Source organism: Gymnoscopelus braueri (assembly GCF_963280865.1).
Source record: "Gymnoscopelus braueri genome assembly, chromosome: 9".
Lineage (NCBI taxonomy): Eukaryota > Metazoa > Chordata > Actinopteri > Myctophiformes > Myctophidae > Gymnoscopelus > Gymnoscopelus braueri.
Window position 1 is genome coordinate 10,221,282 of NC_137610.1, and position 20,025 is coordinate 10,241,306.

General features: G+C 40.7%; 1 protein-coding gene across 2 annotated transcripts; it reads right to left on the reverse strand.

Annotated features, from left to right (window-relative positions):
* Window positions 1-1,567: 1,567 nt before the first annotated feature.
* On the reverse strand, window positions 1,568-19,597 carry usp3 (ubiquitin specific peptidase 3). Of its 2 annotated transcripts, none has more exons than XM_080438576.1 (15): window positions 19,239-19,597; window positions 17,912-17,972; window positions 17,419-17,556; window positions 15,599-15,682; window positions 15,309-15,390; window positions 14,609-14,691; window positions 13,736-13,849; window positions 10,850-10,963; window positions 10,094-10,243; window positions 8,304-8,410; window positions 8,131-8,211; window positions 7,899-8,017; window positions 7,475-7,588; window positions 6,487-6,554; window positions 1,568-2,467 (listed from the first exon to the last, which is right to left on the reverse strand). In XM_080438576.1, the coding sequence occupies exons 1-15, from the start codon at window positions 19,330-19,332 to the stop codon at window positions 1,852-1,854; spliced, it is 2,025 nt and encodes a 674-aa protein (XP_080294702.1). In that variant the 5' UTR covers window positions 19,333-19,597; the 3' UTR covers window positions 1,568-1,851. The 2 variants fall into 2 exon arrangements, with proteins under 2 accessions (XP_080294702.1, XP_080294703.1); XM_080438577.1 differs by having other exon boundaries at window positions 17,912-17,965; window positions 19,239-19,335.
* Window positions 19,598-20,025: the final 428 nt, after the last annotated feature.

Below are 20,025 nucleotides of genomic sequence, written 5' to 3' on the forward strand. Positions count from 1 at the left end.
AACGTGAGCCTATTAGCAGCTGTGACCTAAACGCTGGGAGGAGGGAAAAAGGCCACTTGTGTCTTAAATGAGGACAGAGTAGCGAGTCCATAGACAAGCCACCTGTGAGAGAGACACCAAGAGCAGCTGTTCCTTTTTAGCATACAGGAGGGCTTGTTCCTGCCTAAGTGGGGGGGGGCTGACTAGATGGCTGGCACGTGTCCTGATGGGAGCTCCTGTGTGTGGGTGGAGATGTTCAATAGAGGGAGAGGAGCAACATAAAGCCTTGCAGGAGCATTTACGCTTTTGCCTCAGTGCTTTTAGTTGACAAGAGCAATGGTTTTCATCAATTAACTATCATAATGGAAGGCAGTGGAAAAATTATACTGGGTTTGCAAAAGGTGTCCTTGCTGGTGCGCACAACTTACACATTCATGTGACAGTGCAAGAGCGAGAACATACTGTACTCACAGGTTTAATGTTAGGAATATTTCATCCCTGCCTAGTACCTATATGTTTTCTAACTTGGGTTTTTACTTGGTAAGAAACACAAAGAATAGTGATTGTACATAGAAGACCGAGAGGGGAAAACAAACAGATTTCAGATGATTGGACCCAACCTGTCATTTAATTTCACAAATGACACATAAACATGATACTAAGCATAACCCAGCAACTTAGGATGCCAAGCTAATACAAGACATTGGACAAAATATGGAAAATGTTTTAACCACTTGAATCCTAGAATCCCTATTCTCGGGGGGGGGGGACATTGCTGAAAATAGCAGATCCACCTGCTCACAACGCGTTGAAACACTGAATATTATTGCCTACTACTGTATGTTCGAAGAGATTTGCTGTACAGGGGGGGAAAAGTACAGAGTCGAACCCAGTCAACTTTAGTTTACGGTTTAGACTAGAGTGTTAAAGTGGTCAAGAGTGTTTAAATGTTGATAGTTTCTGGTCACACTGGTGCTGGTAAAGAGGTCACAATAGATTTTCTTGTTTCTAGTCTCATGGCTGTTTGAAACCACTGGTCTAGCCTACAATGCTGTGTCTTAATAGGCAATTAGCCTTACTTAGACAAGTCTTGCTGGGTTTAAATACTTGAACCCTTCTTCCATAGTTTCAGCATACCTTGGTGATGGATCTGATGACTAGATGTTGCCACAGCAGATAATGACATCAAAGGGATGAGCGGAGATGATGTGCAGGTGGTGGGGGCCACAAATTATCATGTGCCTAATAACCTGCTTTATTGGAAGAAGTAATCTCAAGATAAAGTTATGTGTCAATATTTTTCATTATTCCATATCTAGGAGTGTCTGTATTCCTGATGATATTGAAAACCATACCTTCAAGATTTCTAAATGACTTGGTATACCATAATACCTTCATACCGTCCACCAAGCCTACTACCACCTTTCTCAATAAATCTAAAAGAGTCAGGAAATGTCTAGTGAATAGCAACTTTATAAAAACAATTATCTAACATTCCGACACAGTTAATTTCAACTGTATGACCTTAACACTGGAATTAACTGAGATTTTCCAAGGCCAAAGCTTTTTTAATCACTATAAAAAATAATGACCTTTTAGAATCTTTTATATGAGGAGAAAAGGCCACCTCCACTGATTGAACTGGTGGAACAAAAAAAGAAAGAAAGAAAAGAAAATCAAGTGGCAGGTTATGCTAGAGGTTGTCTAATAAAATGCTATACATCAAAAAGAATAGAATAACGTACACTTAAAGCTTCAAAATGAAAAGAACTAATTAAGCACTGTGCGAGAGGTGTTGTCTGGGTGAGGCAGATATGGCGTGAAGAGCAGGTCTGAGCCCAAGATAGTCTCAAGGCATCATTGTGTGGGAGTCTATACAGCTCGGCTATCATTGCCTGTGGCAACCTTATCTGAGGTATCACTGGCAGCCATAAGGCCGTCTGAGGGCATCTTCTCCAAGTCAGCTCTGTCTGACACAGCCCTGACGTCGGCCATCTCTTCCAAACTCGCCTCATCAGAGCCTGCCATGTTCATGGCAACCCTGTCGGACGGTGACATGTCCAGGGCGATCGCGTCAGCTGCTACCGTGGCCATGCCGAGCTGGCTCTGGGCAATTCTCTCTTTGGCTGCCATGTCCAAGGGAAGCTTATGGTGGTCAGACGTGTCAAAAGTATTCAGATCTGTGACTATGTGGTCTGAGAAAGCGCCACTGTCCATGGATGCCATGTCACAGACTGCCATGTCCGTGGTCTCTTGGTCCTCATCTGGCCTGTCCGTGGCCACCCGGTCCGCAACCGGACTGTGCGTGGCCACCTGGTCTCCAACCGGCCTGTCTGTAGCATGCTGGGCCGGCTTCTCCACATAGAAGAGGACGTAGGCCTTGGCTTTCCTCACGGTGTCCTCCTCTACCAGGGTCACTGTGCTGTCGTTGAAGTGGTACCAACGACCCTCGTGGCTGCCGTATGCTGTGTAATGCCCTGATCCAATCCTGTCAATAAAGAGATATACATCACGACTGACTTCATGCAGGATCGACACACAGGACAAAAATGAGGACCACAATGGATTTATTGTGCATCATCCTCAAATGTGTATTATCCATTACCTTGTGTAAAGGTTAATACCTTTTTCAATGCTTAATGTTAAATGCTTTTTCAAATAAATCAAATCAAATGCCTCTTGGACGCATTTGGTGCTTCCAAAATGTTTTGCTTTAATCATTTTAAATGTACTACTCGTTAAGTTTAAAAGACCATACCCGTGACTCATGCTCCAGTTGAGTCTAAAAATATAAATTGAAAAATCCTTGTTTTGTTTCCTTTGACATTGAATGGCCTATTCAAACGCTTTAAACATATTTTGCCGTTTTCAAAAATAGCCAATTCAAAAAACTCTTTTCCCAAAAGGAGAGGGAACAGTGTCTACGAGTTCACGTCTGGTCGTGTGCGGTGCGCATAGCAGGAGTTTCATTTCCTCAAGTCACGTGCTGCCACCTTCACTAAGGAGCATGATGTGGGACGAACGCCAAACTACTATGAAAAACACAGCAAAATATGCAGCTTTAAATTTGTATATCGCATGTCTACAATGTATATAAATCAGGCTTTATAGATTCACCGTTACCTATGACAATGACAAAAAGTGGTGGATAAAATGCTGACTGTGTGCAAGCACTGTGCAACACGTATGGATTATGGTAGCAGCAATACTTCCAATATGATGACCCGTTTATGAAGACATCACCCCAGCATGTCTGATGACAGTGCAAGGAGGAGAGACAGTTGGGAAGGAATGATCACCTCCTTCTCCCCCGCAGGATTTAAGCAGTGTCTCCATGCATGGGGGAGGGTGGTTATGAAACATTTACAACCCTATGCAGTCATAGGATACTTGATTTCAGCATATGATTATAGTGAGCTGCGCTGTCCCCTCTCGCAAACCTTTCAGCACCAAGTTAATTATAACTATGGCAATGCCGGTTGGGAACGCAAGCTCCTTTGGTTATGCAATACCCATTGTCAGAATACTTAATGCAGTACCCATTACAGGACTTGGAGGCCAATCGATGACATCTGTACTATGACGTCATATTGATGACATCAGGGCTCTCCATATATGGGCATAAAATCAGGTTCTCGAGATATGCGGGGCAAAGTCAGATTACGTGCACTTATACCCGTAAATTTTGGACTATAAGCCGCGACTTTTTCCCCATTTTTCGACCCTGCGGCTTATATAACGGTGCGGCTTATCTATGGATTTTTACAGCTAACGGCCACTAGGGGACCTCCTAAATCTATGGATTTTACACCCGCGGCTTATAGTCCAGTGCGGCTTATATATGTACAAATCATTCAATTTAGCTGCTGCGGCTTATATTCAGGTGCGGCTTATAGTGCGAAAATTACGGTAGATGTTTTTATGTTATTCATGAACAAACACGACTAGGAATGATCAAGTAAACACTTTCTTTAAATAAAGACAAACATTTGGGATACACAAATTCTGAGCATCAGTTAATTGCACACAAAAAAAGCACAAAGTCGACCAACTTTGCCGAGTTGTTCACATCCCTAGTCAATACATGTCATTGTCTAATCACTCCTATATACATATATTATTGTACAAAAAACAGACCATTTCCTTGTTTTTTAGATGTATTCCTTCTTTCTAGTTCAGTTCACCCTTACTTGAATGATTAAGTCAATATCAGGCAAACATCATTGCACAGTTAATAAGTGACAGACGTTGGAATTTAGTTTGTACAGCTATTTTTTACTTTTAATTTCAAAACAATCAGTTTAATGACAACAGGGATTTTACATTGAAAGTACAAATACACCTGTGGAACTTCATGTACATACTGTACCTGCTATATGCCATTATGTACTGTATAATATCTCTTCACTCTATTATTACAATATTTAATTATTTGACCCGATTCTGTTTCTATCCTGTTTTGTTTTCTTGCTCTCCAGTGACTTCCTTGAAAATCAAACAAACTATGGTATGGTATGCTTTGGAAAATGATTGGCAGGAACATCCAGTATACTGTGAGTCATAATCAATGGGCCCAACATGCCAGACCACTGGTGTAGTCCTACTATACCTTCTCATCCTAATCCTAACTACTTTAATTGAAATGACCTCCAAAATATGCCCAAACCTCTAGTTAAACTAATACATTTGCCCCCACCAAAGTTCCAACAGGGAATACACATTCATTCTACGGCTGTGGTTCAGGAGTTAGAGTGGTCGCTTGGGAACTGGAAGGTTCCCAATTCGATCCCTCGCTCTTCCTGGCTTTGTGTCGAAGTGTCCTTGAGAAAGACACTGAACCATAGACATATAAAAGGTAGACGCCTCCTCCGAGTCTGGGGTGTCTGTATCGCGGCCACCATATTAGAGGGGACACGCTTCCTGACTACTGGCCAATCACAGCGCATATTTTCAGAGACTTGGCAGAATCTAAAAAATACAACGGTATATTTTTATACAACTAGATTCAGTCCTGGAAAAGAGGTGCTGTGATTGGCCAGCAGTCAGGAAGCGTGCCCCCTCTAATATGGCGGCCGCGATACAGGTCGCTCCAATGAACTGCACCGGCCAATGAGGAATCTAGGTCTCTATATCTATGCACTGAACCCCTAACTTCTTCTGATGAGGGCGGTTCCTGCATGGTTGCCTCTGGAGCGGTGTGTGAATGTGTGTGTGAATAGGTGAATGTAAAGTACATTGTAAAGTGCTTTGGATAAAAGGTGCTATAGAAAGCAAACCATTGCCAAAAGTGGCAAGTTCAGCATAGCAACACAGCTGCAGTGCAATATTGCCACCTAGTGGTCAATGGCAAAATAGCAACAGGTTTAAAAACAATATAAATTATTTTTCCTGATCATATCTTCAGCACTTGTCAACTAAATGCCTTCCCGTGTCTAATGGAATGTTAAATTACAGCTTAAAAAATTAAAATGCCACTGAGTCCCAGCCTACAGCAAAAGGTAGAGCTGGAAGGCAGATGCTAATTTATACGTAGATGTATCAGTCTCAATGTATTTCTACTGGTTAAAGGTAGGGTAAGTGATATTTTTTGGTTAAAACAAAAAGTATTTTGTTAAAAGGTTAAAGCACTATATTCTGATAGTAATCATTGCTATAGAGTGTTTGTTCAGTAACAGGAGTCTCCATGTCTCTCCAGCTCTTTAATAAACAGAAAATACATTTTCCGGTAGGTGTCAAAATCTCAGCCAATCAGCAGAAAGTACCCATTTTTAAGCTTCATTTTTATAGTGTTCCAGTTCCAATTTTGCCTGCTCATTTCTTAGTGTCATCACTTCCAATTTCACTTGTTTAATCTGTATCCTGATTGAATTCTCTATCCTGATTGGATCAAATTGGAAATGCATTTTCTGTTTTATAAAGCGACAAGGAGACTCCTTTTACTGAACAAACACTCTATAGCAATGAGTACTATCAGAATATAGAGCTATTTAACACTTATTTTAACCAAAGAAAATCACTTACCCTACCTTTAAATAAAGGTTGAATATCAATTAGACTAATCAGCTTTTTTAAGGCAGCCAGCCTGTGCCTCAGAATGTAAATCACGTTGGGAAGAGGAATGTACTGATCTCAGCCTTGAAATACAAGGCTGAGATCAGAGTATGTAACAATCATCCAAAACATTCAGTTAGTTTACAATGTTACCATGAGAAACTTTCATTTAAAGTAATATTTAGAGCTCATTGGACAATCGGCACTTGATGGCTTTTTCTGGTATACTTTCTGAGTCAGTGAATTGCACATTATTATTATTCATACATGCCATTTCTCATCAAAACATATACACTTCTAATACTATAACTTGGTCTGACCCTTATTGCTTTTTACCTTTCCTGTGTACTTATTCAATGAATTTGAACATACTTGGCCAATAAAAAAAATTCTGAAGTACCAATAGAGGGACCATTTCTTTGTATTCTCTGTAATAAACGTTCAAAGGCTACTCACCCGGATCCATGATGTACCACCACAGCAACAAGGTCATAAAGGCAACTTCCTGGCAAGGAATTCTCTGGCTGTGGAAATATAACAGCAGGATGAGAAGTCTTCTAAATGTGTTTTGCACATCACAACCAGAGCCTGACCGATCGGTTTGGCTGATATATTGGCCATCAGTTCACTTTTGTTTGTGTGTATTTTACTAGTTTGCTTGTTCATTGTATAATGATGAATATAATTTATTTTCAGTCAAGGACCAAGGTAACTGTGGGAGGCCACAGCGGTATGCACAGCTTCCCCACACTATAAGTATTAACTTGGGTGCTGCAGGTTGACAAAACACGGTAGAACTGATATTCTACCACAATTCAAGCATGTCTATAACTTAATGTCATTCATGAATAGGCTACTATTTCCAGACAACAAGTGGACTTCAGTGTACTGCAGTACAGATCATTATATTTTCAGACAAAAGGGTGTCAAATATTAATTCATGTCTAATAATATGCATCTCACCTGACCGGCAAATAGTGCCACCTACTGCTTAGTGCTTATCTCATGAACCATTTCCTAATAATCACATTATATTACTGGATGGAAACGTGCATAAATTCACATTTAGTTTAGCTGACTTTCTGAAAATGTTTGATTCATTTTAATGGTAATCCACTGACAACAACCTTCCTGGAGAAGCTTGTAAATTCCCTAGAATGAGGGAGGGGGATAAGAAGCCATAAATGAGCCGTAAGCTAATTTTATATAAAAATATAAATTAATTGAAATAAATGTACTAATTATGTTATTTCATTACTGTTTCAGCATCGACTGCTTGCATTATAGGTTTACAATTGACTTGGACCTGAATTGTAAGATCACAGAGAGCCTATGATGTGTGAAAATGATTGAGCTGGTATTAGGTTACCAAGTCATGAGCTTTGCACAAGCAATATACAGAACCTGTTATGTTGGGTTAGGGTTCATTTCTGTTTTCACTCACCTCCAGTAAGTAGCCCCTCATGTCCAGGCCTCGCAGTGGGAACTCCACATAGGTGTCCACTTTATTTCTGAGATAGGCTGTCCAGTGAAACCGTTTCAGGTGCAGACACAACACCTACCAATGGGAACAAAATATCTACTCATGACAACTTCACAGTTTTTTGTCTCCTATATACACTGTCAAATTCTCAGTGTTAATTGAACTCTCAGAGTGTACAAATGGAACCTTACGAGTTCATTTGATTACATTTGTAACATGTGTACACTCTCAGAGTAATAAACTGGATAACACAAATAATGAACACTGAGGATTTAACCGTGTAACTAGTAAACCAACAGGCAAATAATTTCCTTCAACAAATGAATAAAATGGCTTTACAGTAGAGTTGAATAGTAAATACATAGATAATGGCATTATATTTAACCTTAGGCAGCTTCTGGACCCAGAACTTCTTGGTGGATTTCTGTCGTTTTTTACACTTATGACACAAGTAAAGCTCCGTTTCGTCAAGCTCTTCCAGGTCTGTGAAGCTACGAAGGCAGTCTGAAAATAGATAAGAAACACAGAAAATGCTCAGACACAGTCACACTGGTACACTCTGCTTAGATGTGAAGGCTTCAAGTGATAACTGCTACAGTTGAGAAACGATGCATTACCACACAAGGTGCAAGTAGGGCCTGGTTTCTGGTCCTTGCTTCTCTTGACTCTGAACTGGCTGGGTATGTCCAAAGACAGATCTAGAGAAACATGCAGAAAAAAGCTGAAGCCTCTTTCTTGCTGCCACATGACCAACTGAAGTCCAACAAAGAAGAACAGCAAAATATCTTACCAAGGAATGGATCAAACTTCCGAGATTCTGTCCCACAAATCAAGCAGTTGACTTCATTCTGCAGCACTCCACCAAACAAAGATGTGACAACTGTGGAGCTTCCATTTCTGAAATGAACCACAACCGTAGGGTGGTTTTACAACTCAAATGTGTTCAAAACAAAGGTTTCAAATGCATTAAACAAAACTAGTGCAGTGCCTGTTGGAGCGGGTCGGTTCTAGAGAACCGTTCAGTTTCGACACATTTACATACAGACAGACATTCCTGTAGAACAGGGGTGGGCAACTTTGTAGATGGTGAGGGCCACACAATTTCCTCACTCTGGGGGGCTGCATTGTTTATCGGCAGGGACCCCCCCCCCCGTCCAAAACGGTCCGGGGGCGGTGCGCCGGTTCGGACCCTGCCCCTGTTTATCGGCACTCTCGCCAGTAGTACCCCATTACTCAAAAAGCCCATAATAGTCACATATGTGATAAATAAGGGATATTAACTATTATTATTTGTTATAACTTTGTTTTTATTTAGCATTTAGTAATGCTTCTATCAACTTACTACAGCTGTACTGCTAAACAAAACTTCACATTCCTGAGTATGCCTTTCAGAGTATTGCTGTAACCTTGGCTTAAAAATATACAAAAATGAACACTAGAATTATAGTTAATAAGGCTTAAAATAAACGAGAGCGCACTCTACTGGTGGACTGTTGTAATTCAAATGGTTCATGGAAAGTTGCATGTTTGGAACAGTTGAAGGCAATAGTTCACCATTTCGTATATGTTTAGATTACTGTTTTCCTTTGTGATTTAATTATTATTATTTATTTATTTTGGCCTGGGGCCGCATTGAGTGACGGTGCGGGCCAGTTGCCCATCCCTGCTGTAGAACAAGTGATATTATGTTTATATAATTTGACTGGACCAATTGATGGTTTCTAAATACACTCATTCATTTCAACAGTTTCCTACATAGTTGCATTCCCAGCAGGATTATTGTACTGTACCACTATAAAGCCCACACAAACCACTGAGCTCATCTCAACAAAGAGGCCAAAGACTTTGGCTTTTTATGTATCAAGGTACAGTAAGGAAAAGTGAGTGGTCTGTGGGGCTGGGGGGTAAGATCATGCAGAGACGTGGAAATCAGGCAGGGGCCATGATAAGGCTGAATAAAAATGACAAATCATACATGATATGATATGATGATATGTTGAATATATTGAATGTATCCTGCTAAGACCAAAATAAAATACTACTACTACTACATCCTCTTCCAAATATTCTGTTAGTTAGATGAGCTTAGAAGCAGGTTGCCTTTCCGGTTCTGGACTTGGCTATTACACCATTCACCGACAGATGGTGTCTCCTTCATGATCAACAATATGGTGTACAGACAATAAGGCGTGCCGAAATGCTATCAGCAACAGTGGCCTAACATGAGGACAGCAACCGTTGGACATTGGACCATTTGTCTGCAAAATCAAGTGAAAAACAAAACATAAATGTCTCAATGAAGAAATCGATCCATATATATATATATATATATATATATATATATATATATATATATATATATATATATATTTGTTTTAAGTTTAAACTTTAGTTTAGTTGAACCTTTAAACTATTTGAGCAGCATGTCTGTGGCCCACTAGGAGGTGCTCTGAGGCCCAGTTGAGAATGGCTGTTCTAAGCCATCTATAGCATTTGAACACATGACAGCTTTTAAATCACGCAACGTGCAATAACGTGCAACACAAAGCTTTAGACAAAATGAGGTTACTAGGACCGTACATGTAGCATTTCCCCCCTGGGGTGGAGATCCTGAGGCCATCCTGAGGCGGAGCAGTGCAGGCAGCCTTGCTGCGGCTGCTCTGGAGCTCCCGGTGGAGGTGATCCAAAAGGTAGCGCATGAACTCATGGGCATCCTGCTGTTGATAACCCCTAGACACAAAAACAGGTCATGCACAGTAAAAGGCTACTTATACTCTGAGTGTACAAATGTAAACAAGTCATAACATTTACTGAAATAAAACTCCTCAAATAAAATTCTGATTATTTCTCCCCTTCAATAATACCAATTGGTATTGTATATAACATCGTTATTGTTGATTAGTCACCTTTTAAAGGGGGTATACCTTGTAATACCTCAGGATAAGGCCCGTGCAACAGGGCAAGTGGAAGCTAGTGTTCCATTACGCAGAGTGGCAGCACTATTTGGTGTCAGCCCTGGCCTGCCAGCAGGTGTGTGCTGGCAGGTTGCTCAAAATGAGAGTGGAAGTATATTTGGGGGCGCTACCCACACGTTAAGCTTTGATGCTCATTCCACGATTGCATGATCTTTACAAGTTATACCTCGTTGTAAAGGTGACTAATTGACGACAACAATGATATAAAATACAATACCAATTAGTATTATTGAACGGGAGAAATAATCGGGAAGTTAAGTTCTCAAACCTTTTTAGGGAATTTATTTTAGCCCATTAGTTACTCCACAATATGATTGATTCATATATTTCCCATTATTATCATTATGTTTCCATAGAGTACCTGAAACTTGGCATGATTTTCCAAATGACATAGAATAAGGAGTCTGGGCTGAAGGCAGTCTGGCTTCCTTGCCACAGGGAGCACAAGGCTTTCCTGAACTCCTCCACCAGAGACCTGATGAACACAAACACACGAGTGTGAGAGGATGCAAGGGCTCAAAATGGTAAATACTGTAGGAATGGAACGGTCCTTAATTCACTTTCCATACCTTTTAAAACTCTTACTGCCCTTATTTACAGTCAGTGGTTTAAAGGCTGAGTGTTTATTATCATTTTATTTAGGTTATTCTGTGTGTTCTAGTGTTTAGTTAAGGGCTTTTCTATTATTTACTGTGGGTAATTCCCTCAGGCAAAGTCTGCATCGATGCAGACTTACGGAAAGTGACAATTTGACAATGGGACGGCCGTAAATCCTCGCGGACTTCACATGATGAATGCGCATTTAAGTTAGTGAGTCTGTAAGGGTGGACATTGGAATTGGGCCACAGAAACCAACATCAGTCAACAAACATCAGCCTCTACACTTTTGGATACAAAAAAAAGGAAGTACATAGACAAATAGACAAGGCTCTTAATACTGTATACCCTCCTGCAATTATCGAGGTTGGAAAGTCACACACGGTCACTCAAGAAGATCCAAGTTAATTGTGGAAGTGTGTCCAAACATGATAGACTTTAAAAGACAGAAAGGAATAGTGAAAGGCACTTTGAACTGAAGTGATCAAACAAGAGAATGTATCCATGTACCGTATATCAACAGTATTGTGAACCGTTTCGCAAACATGGCACGCTGCAGATCACCATGACGCCCTCAGCGATGTCTGTCTCTAAGACAAGTCTTACATAAAGCAGGGTCATAAAGTGCCTTTGCTCATTTGAGACACTCCCTTCAGGTTCAGACAACCACATAACAGACTAAACATGGAATTCTCCTTTATCCCAATAGTCTAAAAACAGCACAACTCCCTATTTCACACCATCTCCTTACTAATTCTGTGTATTTATTTTTGAAAAGATGTATTATTATTTAGGGCAATATATCTATTTGTTTTAGATAGGCGAGTATAGAGACGAGAAATAGAGACTGGAAAGATGTGCAACCCATGGTTCCAGCTGGAATCGAAAACCAGAGACGAACTTGCAATCATATGGTGGCCACACTAACACCCACCGGTAAACTCCCATTGTGTGTATGGGAGTTGTGTATACTATATTGTGAATGATCAGGGGTTGACACTAACGCCTGCCCGCCTGCCCGGGGCAGGTAAATAAAATGGTCGGGCAGGTGAAGTTTGCTATCCGGCTGCCCTACGGGCAGGTGTGCATTTTGAGTGGGGATGCAACCGTTTTTTGTTAACTATAAAACACAACACAAGATATCCGTCTTTAGACACTTGAGCGTGGCCAGAGCGCTCCCCCTACCCCTCTCTCTCACACTCACACACACACACACACAGAGGCTGCGACCTGGGCTTCGGCAAATATAGCTAATCTACAAGCTCACATAAATTATAATACTGAAGACACGGGCACGCAACTAGTTTTTTTTTGCAAAATCATGCTTGGAATCTAGCGTGAAGCTATACGTTTGTGAGAACGTGGAGTTGATGACGAGCATGGCTGCATGCATCGCACCCGTGATATAAAACAAAAACATCCGCTGACTTTTGTCACATGTGCTGCAGTTCTCTGCTTGTCCCTAACAGACGTTTGAAAATATAAGAATGCAGCAAGCAACTTGTAAAGCCTTCCTTATGTCAGTATCGGTTCAAAACAGCAGTGCCAGCCCAGTACTTCCCTTTGTTTATTGAACGGTCAAAGCTTAACACATGTCAAGTCAGACGAACGTAAACCCTTGACTTCTGGTCGGTGGACTTCAAAATAAGAGTGCTTTGTCAAGTTATGGGAAAGTAAGTGTCTTCTGGTCTGTGGAATGGAAAATAGGAGCACTGTTGGCCTACAATGTGCTGTTTTCACTATTGCTACACTTTAATATAAAATAACAAGTGTCCCATAGTCATATTCATAGCTATTTAGATATTTGCATAAATATTGAGGTATGACATTTTTTATCGTGCAGCCCCATAATTCGCAAGTAGAAGGTAAAAAATAAGTGTAATTCAAACTTCAATTCAAAAGTAATTGTGATTTACTTTTCGGGCAAGTGGGCAAGACCTGTGGGCAAGTAGAAAATGACCTGTGCTTGCCCGACGGGCAAGTGCCTCTGAGACCTTAGTGTCAACCCTGAATGTGTTTCTGTGAATTTTATTTATTATTATATCCTGCACCAAATCAAACTTTCCCTTGTAGGAAGACAAAGTATTTTACTTAAGCACTTTGTTGTTCAAAATTGTGCCTTCATGTACTAGCTGTAGCAGCAGAGGTTTCCCGACATAGTCATTTTTGTTGTTTCGTATTCGTTGCTTTTGCCATTCCTGCTCGAATCCCCCTGACACCATCAACAATGAGCCATGGGGTTTGGGCATAATCGCTTCTGCATGGTACAGGTACACCATGCTATGCTTTACCCGTCATGAGCTCACCAAGCCTGTGAAAGCTCATAACTGTTGTCCAAAGACATGTCTTGCTATATAAACTACAGGTTAAGCTTTAGCCTCATCGCTGCCATTTAATTCAAATTTACTTTATCTTTACGTATATCCTGATTTGACATGGCACCTATAAAACGACTGCTAGGCAGTACAATTAACTGAATAATTATGATCCATCTACAGAAGTTATTTTCACTGTTTGTGGGGAAAGATTCTAGTATCTAACCTGCCACAATATTAAAAAAAAAATCTATAACACTTCTTTCTGCTGTACACTCGCTGCAAAGTATCAATTAATTTCAGGTGAATGCACTCTTCCTGAAAAAGGACCTTACACACTGCTGTCCCCTTGGCTTCGGGTGTGGTACATCCTCCTTCCCGCCGTCTTACCACTGCGTAGCGCCACCGCTGGCAGCTCCTTGAAGTAACCACTGAACTGCTGAATGTTGCTGAGAAAGAAACATGTACAGGAAACATGCATTTCAGAGACCATGAGAACACGGTGAGAGAAATACAGGCAATGCCAGGCAGGCAGTACATCCACAATATACACACACACAAAGAGAGCAAGGGATTTCTACATTTTAATTGAGGTAAGGCCGTAAAAAGGGACAGGAAAGTCTTTCATGTCTATGAAATTAATTCAAGGACCCCAACGGAAACAAGTCCGCAAGGACTTTTTTGGTCGGACCTTTTTAGACAAAAGTATTATAAATGTAACTGTGTTGTTTTACATTCTTTTGCCTAATAAAAATTTCAATCAATCAATCAAAGTGAGGGAACAATGGAGGAATGACGTGCAACACAGGACTCAAAGCAATACTTTGCAGTTACGTGGTTGCCGCATTAACTGGTTGGGCTGCCGGGGCGCCCCAGTAATATGGTGTGTTAGCTGGAAAACATGGCCTTTGAATTGCCTGTGGTTACCAAGCAGCCAGCCTAATCCCCTGTCTGTGCCCCAGACTGTATTACTAAAGGATGGCCGACCACAGGGCCCTCCATCTACAAGGAAGAGTACTATGCCAGGCTGCGAACACAGCAAGCCACCCAAATGGACCATATTCGTACACCAGCCGCTTTGCTATTATCTCATACTCGAAGGATGGGAAATCCCATCCCAATGGTGTGAGATTTTCCCCATCTCTAACAAACTAATAACAAAATGGCTTATACACATATGTGGTCAATGCCTAAGTTAAGATGCTTACCTGAGGGACTGTAGAATGGCATTCATGAAACACGTGTTGCCCAAATTCCGTAAGCCTGTGGCGCTCACAGCTGAAGTCCCAGTCTAACAACAAAGAATGACACGTGCAATAAAGTCATGTTTAATCCCTCAAATGCAAACTCACCGTGTTGGTATTAAGGATTACAAAAAAACTCTAATGCATTCATGAATTATACTTGACAGCAATGAAGGCTGTCAACTGAAACTGTGTTGTAAAAGTTTCAGCTTGTCTGATTACTTGAATGAAAGGCTACGGCACTCTTTCATTTGACCTACAGTCTAATGTTCCACTCACCACAGCACATAAACACTACTATGACAAAGACACAATACTACATTTGAGTTTGAGTGTTGATAGTAATTTCAGGAAACAGGTGTTGTGCAGTCTGAATACTATTCAAGGAAAATGTGAGCCACAGTCTATTAGGTCACTAAGCAGCCTGGTAGTCTGATGCTACTAACCTTGTAGTCAATAATATATAAAAGTTAACTCAAGGCTCACGAAGGAGTAGGCCAGAATAATGGTGTAATGTAGAAAAAGCCTGATGCTCAAGAAGGTCTGAGCACCAAAACAGTCCCTTCTTTCTCAAATTATGTAAATGCATCTTCTATTTTTGCATCCAAAGAGCAGAACCTAGAATGGAAACAACTTAACAAGCATGACGTTTTGGCATACATACATTGTCTTTTAAGACCTTGCTGTCTGGAGACGGGCTGTCCGAAAGTTTTCTTTTTCTTTGTCGGTCACCAGTCAGTGATGAGCTGCAAGAGAAATCAGCTACATCAGCTATCTATGGCATAAAAGCTTTATCTTGGCTTTTTACATTACACTTGAGGATGAGGATGCTACATTTGATTTATTGTACATCTGTCAAAGGCATAAAGGTATGAAAATATTAAGACAACTTAACAGTCACTGGTGTTATGGTGAGGTCAAAGACAATGACCATAATAGTGAACACATACTTACTTTTCCAAACTCTGTAGATGTTCCCTCACCTTCTGCACCTGTCCAAGTTTGGTGTCGTTGACAACAAAGTCATCACATCTGTAACTACAAACACACACCAGACGAAAACAATTCACTTACATCATGAATTCACCTTCACACTTGGAAGACTGCAACATTAAGTGTCAATGCAAACATAACTATGACGAAAATGGTGACTGTGACCTAATTTTCATCTGCTGTTACAGTACATATCCATAATTTATATATTATATGCCAATACCCGTTGTACTTGTCAGAGTACATGTTGAACTCGCTGTCCGAGTACCCAGTGCAGTACCCACTACCATACGACTGATCGACTAAATTCGGATGACAATCAATGCTGATATCGTGTTGATGATGACATACATGAGCATAAATGGGAAACAGACAGACCTGCAGACATACAGATACAGACAATTTGTGCATCGCTCTGTAAAGGAATGGAGTTCAATTGTGCACGGCACGCTACCACTCATATTGGTGCGGTGGCACAAACATGATTCAAATCTTGGCCAATAAGTGAAGCAGACGTGTTGTTTTGGCCAATACGTTGTGAAGCTGATGCTTACTAGGGGTGTCACGATACGTATCGAAATCGAACCGAAAATGACGTACGATACAGTGTATCGAAATCAAAAGCCGTATCGCGATTCAAGGGTTAATAAAAAAATAATACTCCCGCGCATGCGCACATCCGATTGCACGTCCGGGTGAAGTCATGCACGAGCGCTGTTGTGTTTTTCCGTGCATCGCGCATGCGACGGGGGAGAAAAAAAAGACGACAGGACAAACCCACACACAGTGCACACCGCAGGCGCAGACGAGTTTGAAGGAGAGTCAGAGAGAGAGACCGCTGTAGCATTGCGTCTGTACTACTACTTTACATTTCACCATGGCCACTGCTGAAGCCAGAGATGGTAATGATGATACACAAACGGAAGAATTGGAAAACCCTCCCGCTTCCTTTAAGTCAAAAGTCTGGCAATATTTTGGCTTCCCAGTGAATTATGAGGGCACCCGACGCGTTGTTGACAAAACGGCTACCGTTTGTCGATTATGCTCCACATTGATAGTTTCTCCGTCTTTTCTTTTTCCCCTCTACACCTATACCTCTCGGCCAAAAATAGCCGATCTAGATCGGCTATTTTTGGCTAAAGTTCACCTCAGAAAAGGGATGAGGTTAAGGTAAAAAGTTGAAGACCCTGTTGAAGACCCCTGGCTTAGCTTATTATCAGGCGCAAACAAATCAGTCAGCTCCATATATGGGCATAAAAGGGACAAGGACTGAAAGATACAGAGATCTCCATATATGGGCATATTGTTCGGATCGGCGGTGCGACATAGGTGTGAGGGCCGTGTAGCGGTCTGAACCTCTAGTCTAGTATATTAAAAAGATCTATAAATTGTTGATAGGAAACCAAGCTACATTTGAAACACAAGTGTAATAATACGCCAAAGAAAAACATTTAGCAGACGCTCTTATCCAGCACGTCTTACAAGTACTATACCGGGGCTATGCATGTCGGGAACGATGCAAGTGGGAACTACATGAATTTGATCGATTTAGATAAAGATGCCTTCCTTCTCCTTCATCCCAACAATACCGCCATTCTTCTATCAGATTCTTCCGTCATGGCTTTTGCCCACTTTCTGTTCCATTTTATGACATTTCATGACACAAAAGCAGTTTAAACTAACGTTACTTAATCACATGAAATAATCACTCCCGTGTGTAAGGAGTAAGGAAATTAAGTCACAAGCATTGTGCATTGTTCATGATGTCCCAGGACACCCACCAGAATGTGCTGTAGTTACTGCAGTCCATGCAGACAGAATGATGAGCCTTCTCCTTGTCCTGTTTGTCACATCTCTTCCGGCCATCACCGAGGAACTGGCTCTCCTCAAAGTGTTTCTTTGCATGTCCATTGACATACCTAAAAAGACAGGGATGGCTTAAATAGACTGTTCAACACTGGTTGATTATAGAATTTAACTTAAGTCAAAATTAAGATGAATAATAACAGCCCTGTTCTTTTGAATCAACATAATCGACAAACACTTTTTGCAAACTATGCCCCAGTGTTGATGAAGTGAACTAAGGCAATTCTATATTCCTCTACTAAATGGAACACAAAAGGGCCTTATTGTCTACAAGTAATGATAATACATTTAATTGTATAGTAAAAAAAACTAGTTTGCAAAGAGCAACAAACCTTAAAACCCACAATTTAAATAAAAGAACAGCTTGGTCCTCAGACCAGCTAATGACTAACCAAACACCTTATTTACCTTCCACAGTGCACGTTCAGACAGCTGAGACAAACCCATGGACTTTTGTTAGATCTGCAAACTGGACATGGAAGGAGACATGAGCAGTGGTGGAAAAAGTACTCATATTTCTTAAGTAAAAGTATCAATACTGCAATGTAGAAATACTCTGTTACCAGTAAAAGTCAGGAATTCAAAATGTACTTGAGTAATAGTACAAAAGTATTGATATCAAAAAGTAAAAAAAAGTAGAAAGTACTCATTATGCAGGATGTCCCATTTCACAAGTTGTCAAATGTATAAAAATCATTTGAAAATAAATACATTTTTAGGACTAACTTAATTTAAAGACTAATACTGCATCAAAAGCAATCAACAAACTATACTATAAAAATTGGCCAAATTGTCAAATAATATAAGAGGTAAAAAAAAGTGTGGAAATAGGCAATCTACAAGCTCACAACGCCTCGCTTGTAGATCTGCTATTTTCACAATATATATATCTGTGCAACCAAGTCAAACAAGTGCTTGTCAGGGTGGGGAGTCCCCAGTTGAAATATGATTATTTTGAGGGGGGATCACAGCTTGAAAAGTTAGATAACCACTGGTCTACAATAGTCTAGTTTTAGTAACGAGCAGACAAGTGACATCATGGTGGTCCCAGATCAATTTGTTTGCAAAATCATTTACTCAATACAATAATAGCTGTAGAATACAACTCTCGTAGACGTATTTATGATTCTGACGTTTTCAATCTACGAGCGTTGTAGGGCTCACCCCCCATGGACACAGGTACTTTCTGCACTATGCCCCGTAGACACTCCAAAGTCCAAACATTTACAAATTGAAAGAAATGTGCTTACCGCCACGCCCCAAATGTTAACTCTCGCTACGGGGTAGTAGTTTAATGTAATAATCCATATCTTTCAATAAAGAAGTGTTTTAATGCCGTCTGTGGCCGAACACCATTTTTTCACCCTCGTTTACTTCCTGTTTACATTGAGTGTAATTCCGGGTTTCACCAGATGGGGCGCATCACTACCGCCCATTGGGAACTTCCGACAGAATCGGCCACAGACGGCATTAAAACACTTCATTATGGAAAGATATGGATTATTACATTAAACTACTACCCCGTAGCGAGAGTTAACATTTGGGGCGTGGGGGTAAGCACCTTTATTTTCAATTTGTACATGTTTGGAGTGTCTACGGGGTATAGTGCTGAAAGTCCCTGTGTCCATGGGGGGTGAACCCTACAACTCTCGTAGATTGAAAACGTCAGAATCATAAATACGTCTACGAGAGTTGTATTCTAGTTCTACAGCTACAATAACATCATGTTTCTCACCGCTACAGCACCAGGAGGACGGAGTGCCATTGGGGAGCCTGGAGGAATCGACGGCAACAACACAAAGAGTTGAGTTGAGATGAGGGCACTCCATCAATCAATGTAAACAAAGCGAAGACTGCGTTAACATCGAGGAGCAAAAACAAACGCTGCACAGAAAGTGAATGCTACCGACTAACGTCAAACCCAACGAGAGCTTTAGCACTAAACTGCTAAGGCACGTTTAGCTCCTCTACAAGAAACACGCGCAATTAGTTGAATTGTTCATTTGAATATGTAATTCATAGAAATATTAAGTAATTTTTTTAGTAAGGATATGGATAAAGTGGTGAATGTAAACCTAACGGGGGTGACGTTTCAACGTTTGCTAGCATCCATTGAGGAAATGACGTAGCAGCGTTGCCATTTCCTCTGAAAGAAATACGCAACCAGGTCTATGAAGACAAGCCCAAAAGAAGATTCGTATTGCTATTTGAAAATAGCAGATCTACAATAGCTTGTAGATCAGCTATTTTCTACAAGATGTGAAAAAAAAACAAGATGTTTTTACATTTTAACAACGCAAATCTTGTATGGGGGGGGTCCCTGGTACAAAATATTTCCAGATGGGGGTCTGTGGACAAACATTTTAATATGGGGGTCCTTGCCATGAAAATGCTTGAGGAGAACCACTGGTTTGGACAACATTTAGGAAACAACTGCACTTTATAAACAAGCCCAAAAAACCGCAACCACCAATATTTTACAAGCAACTTCACAGAAAAACAAGTCCAACAACAAACAAGCA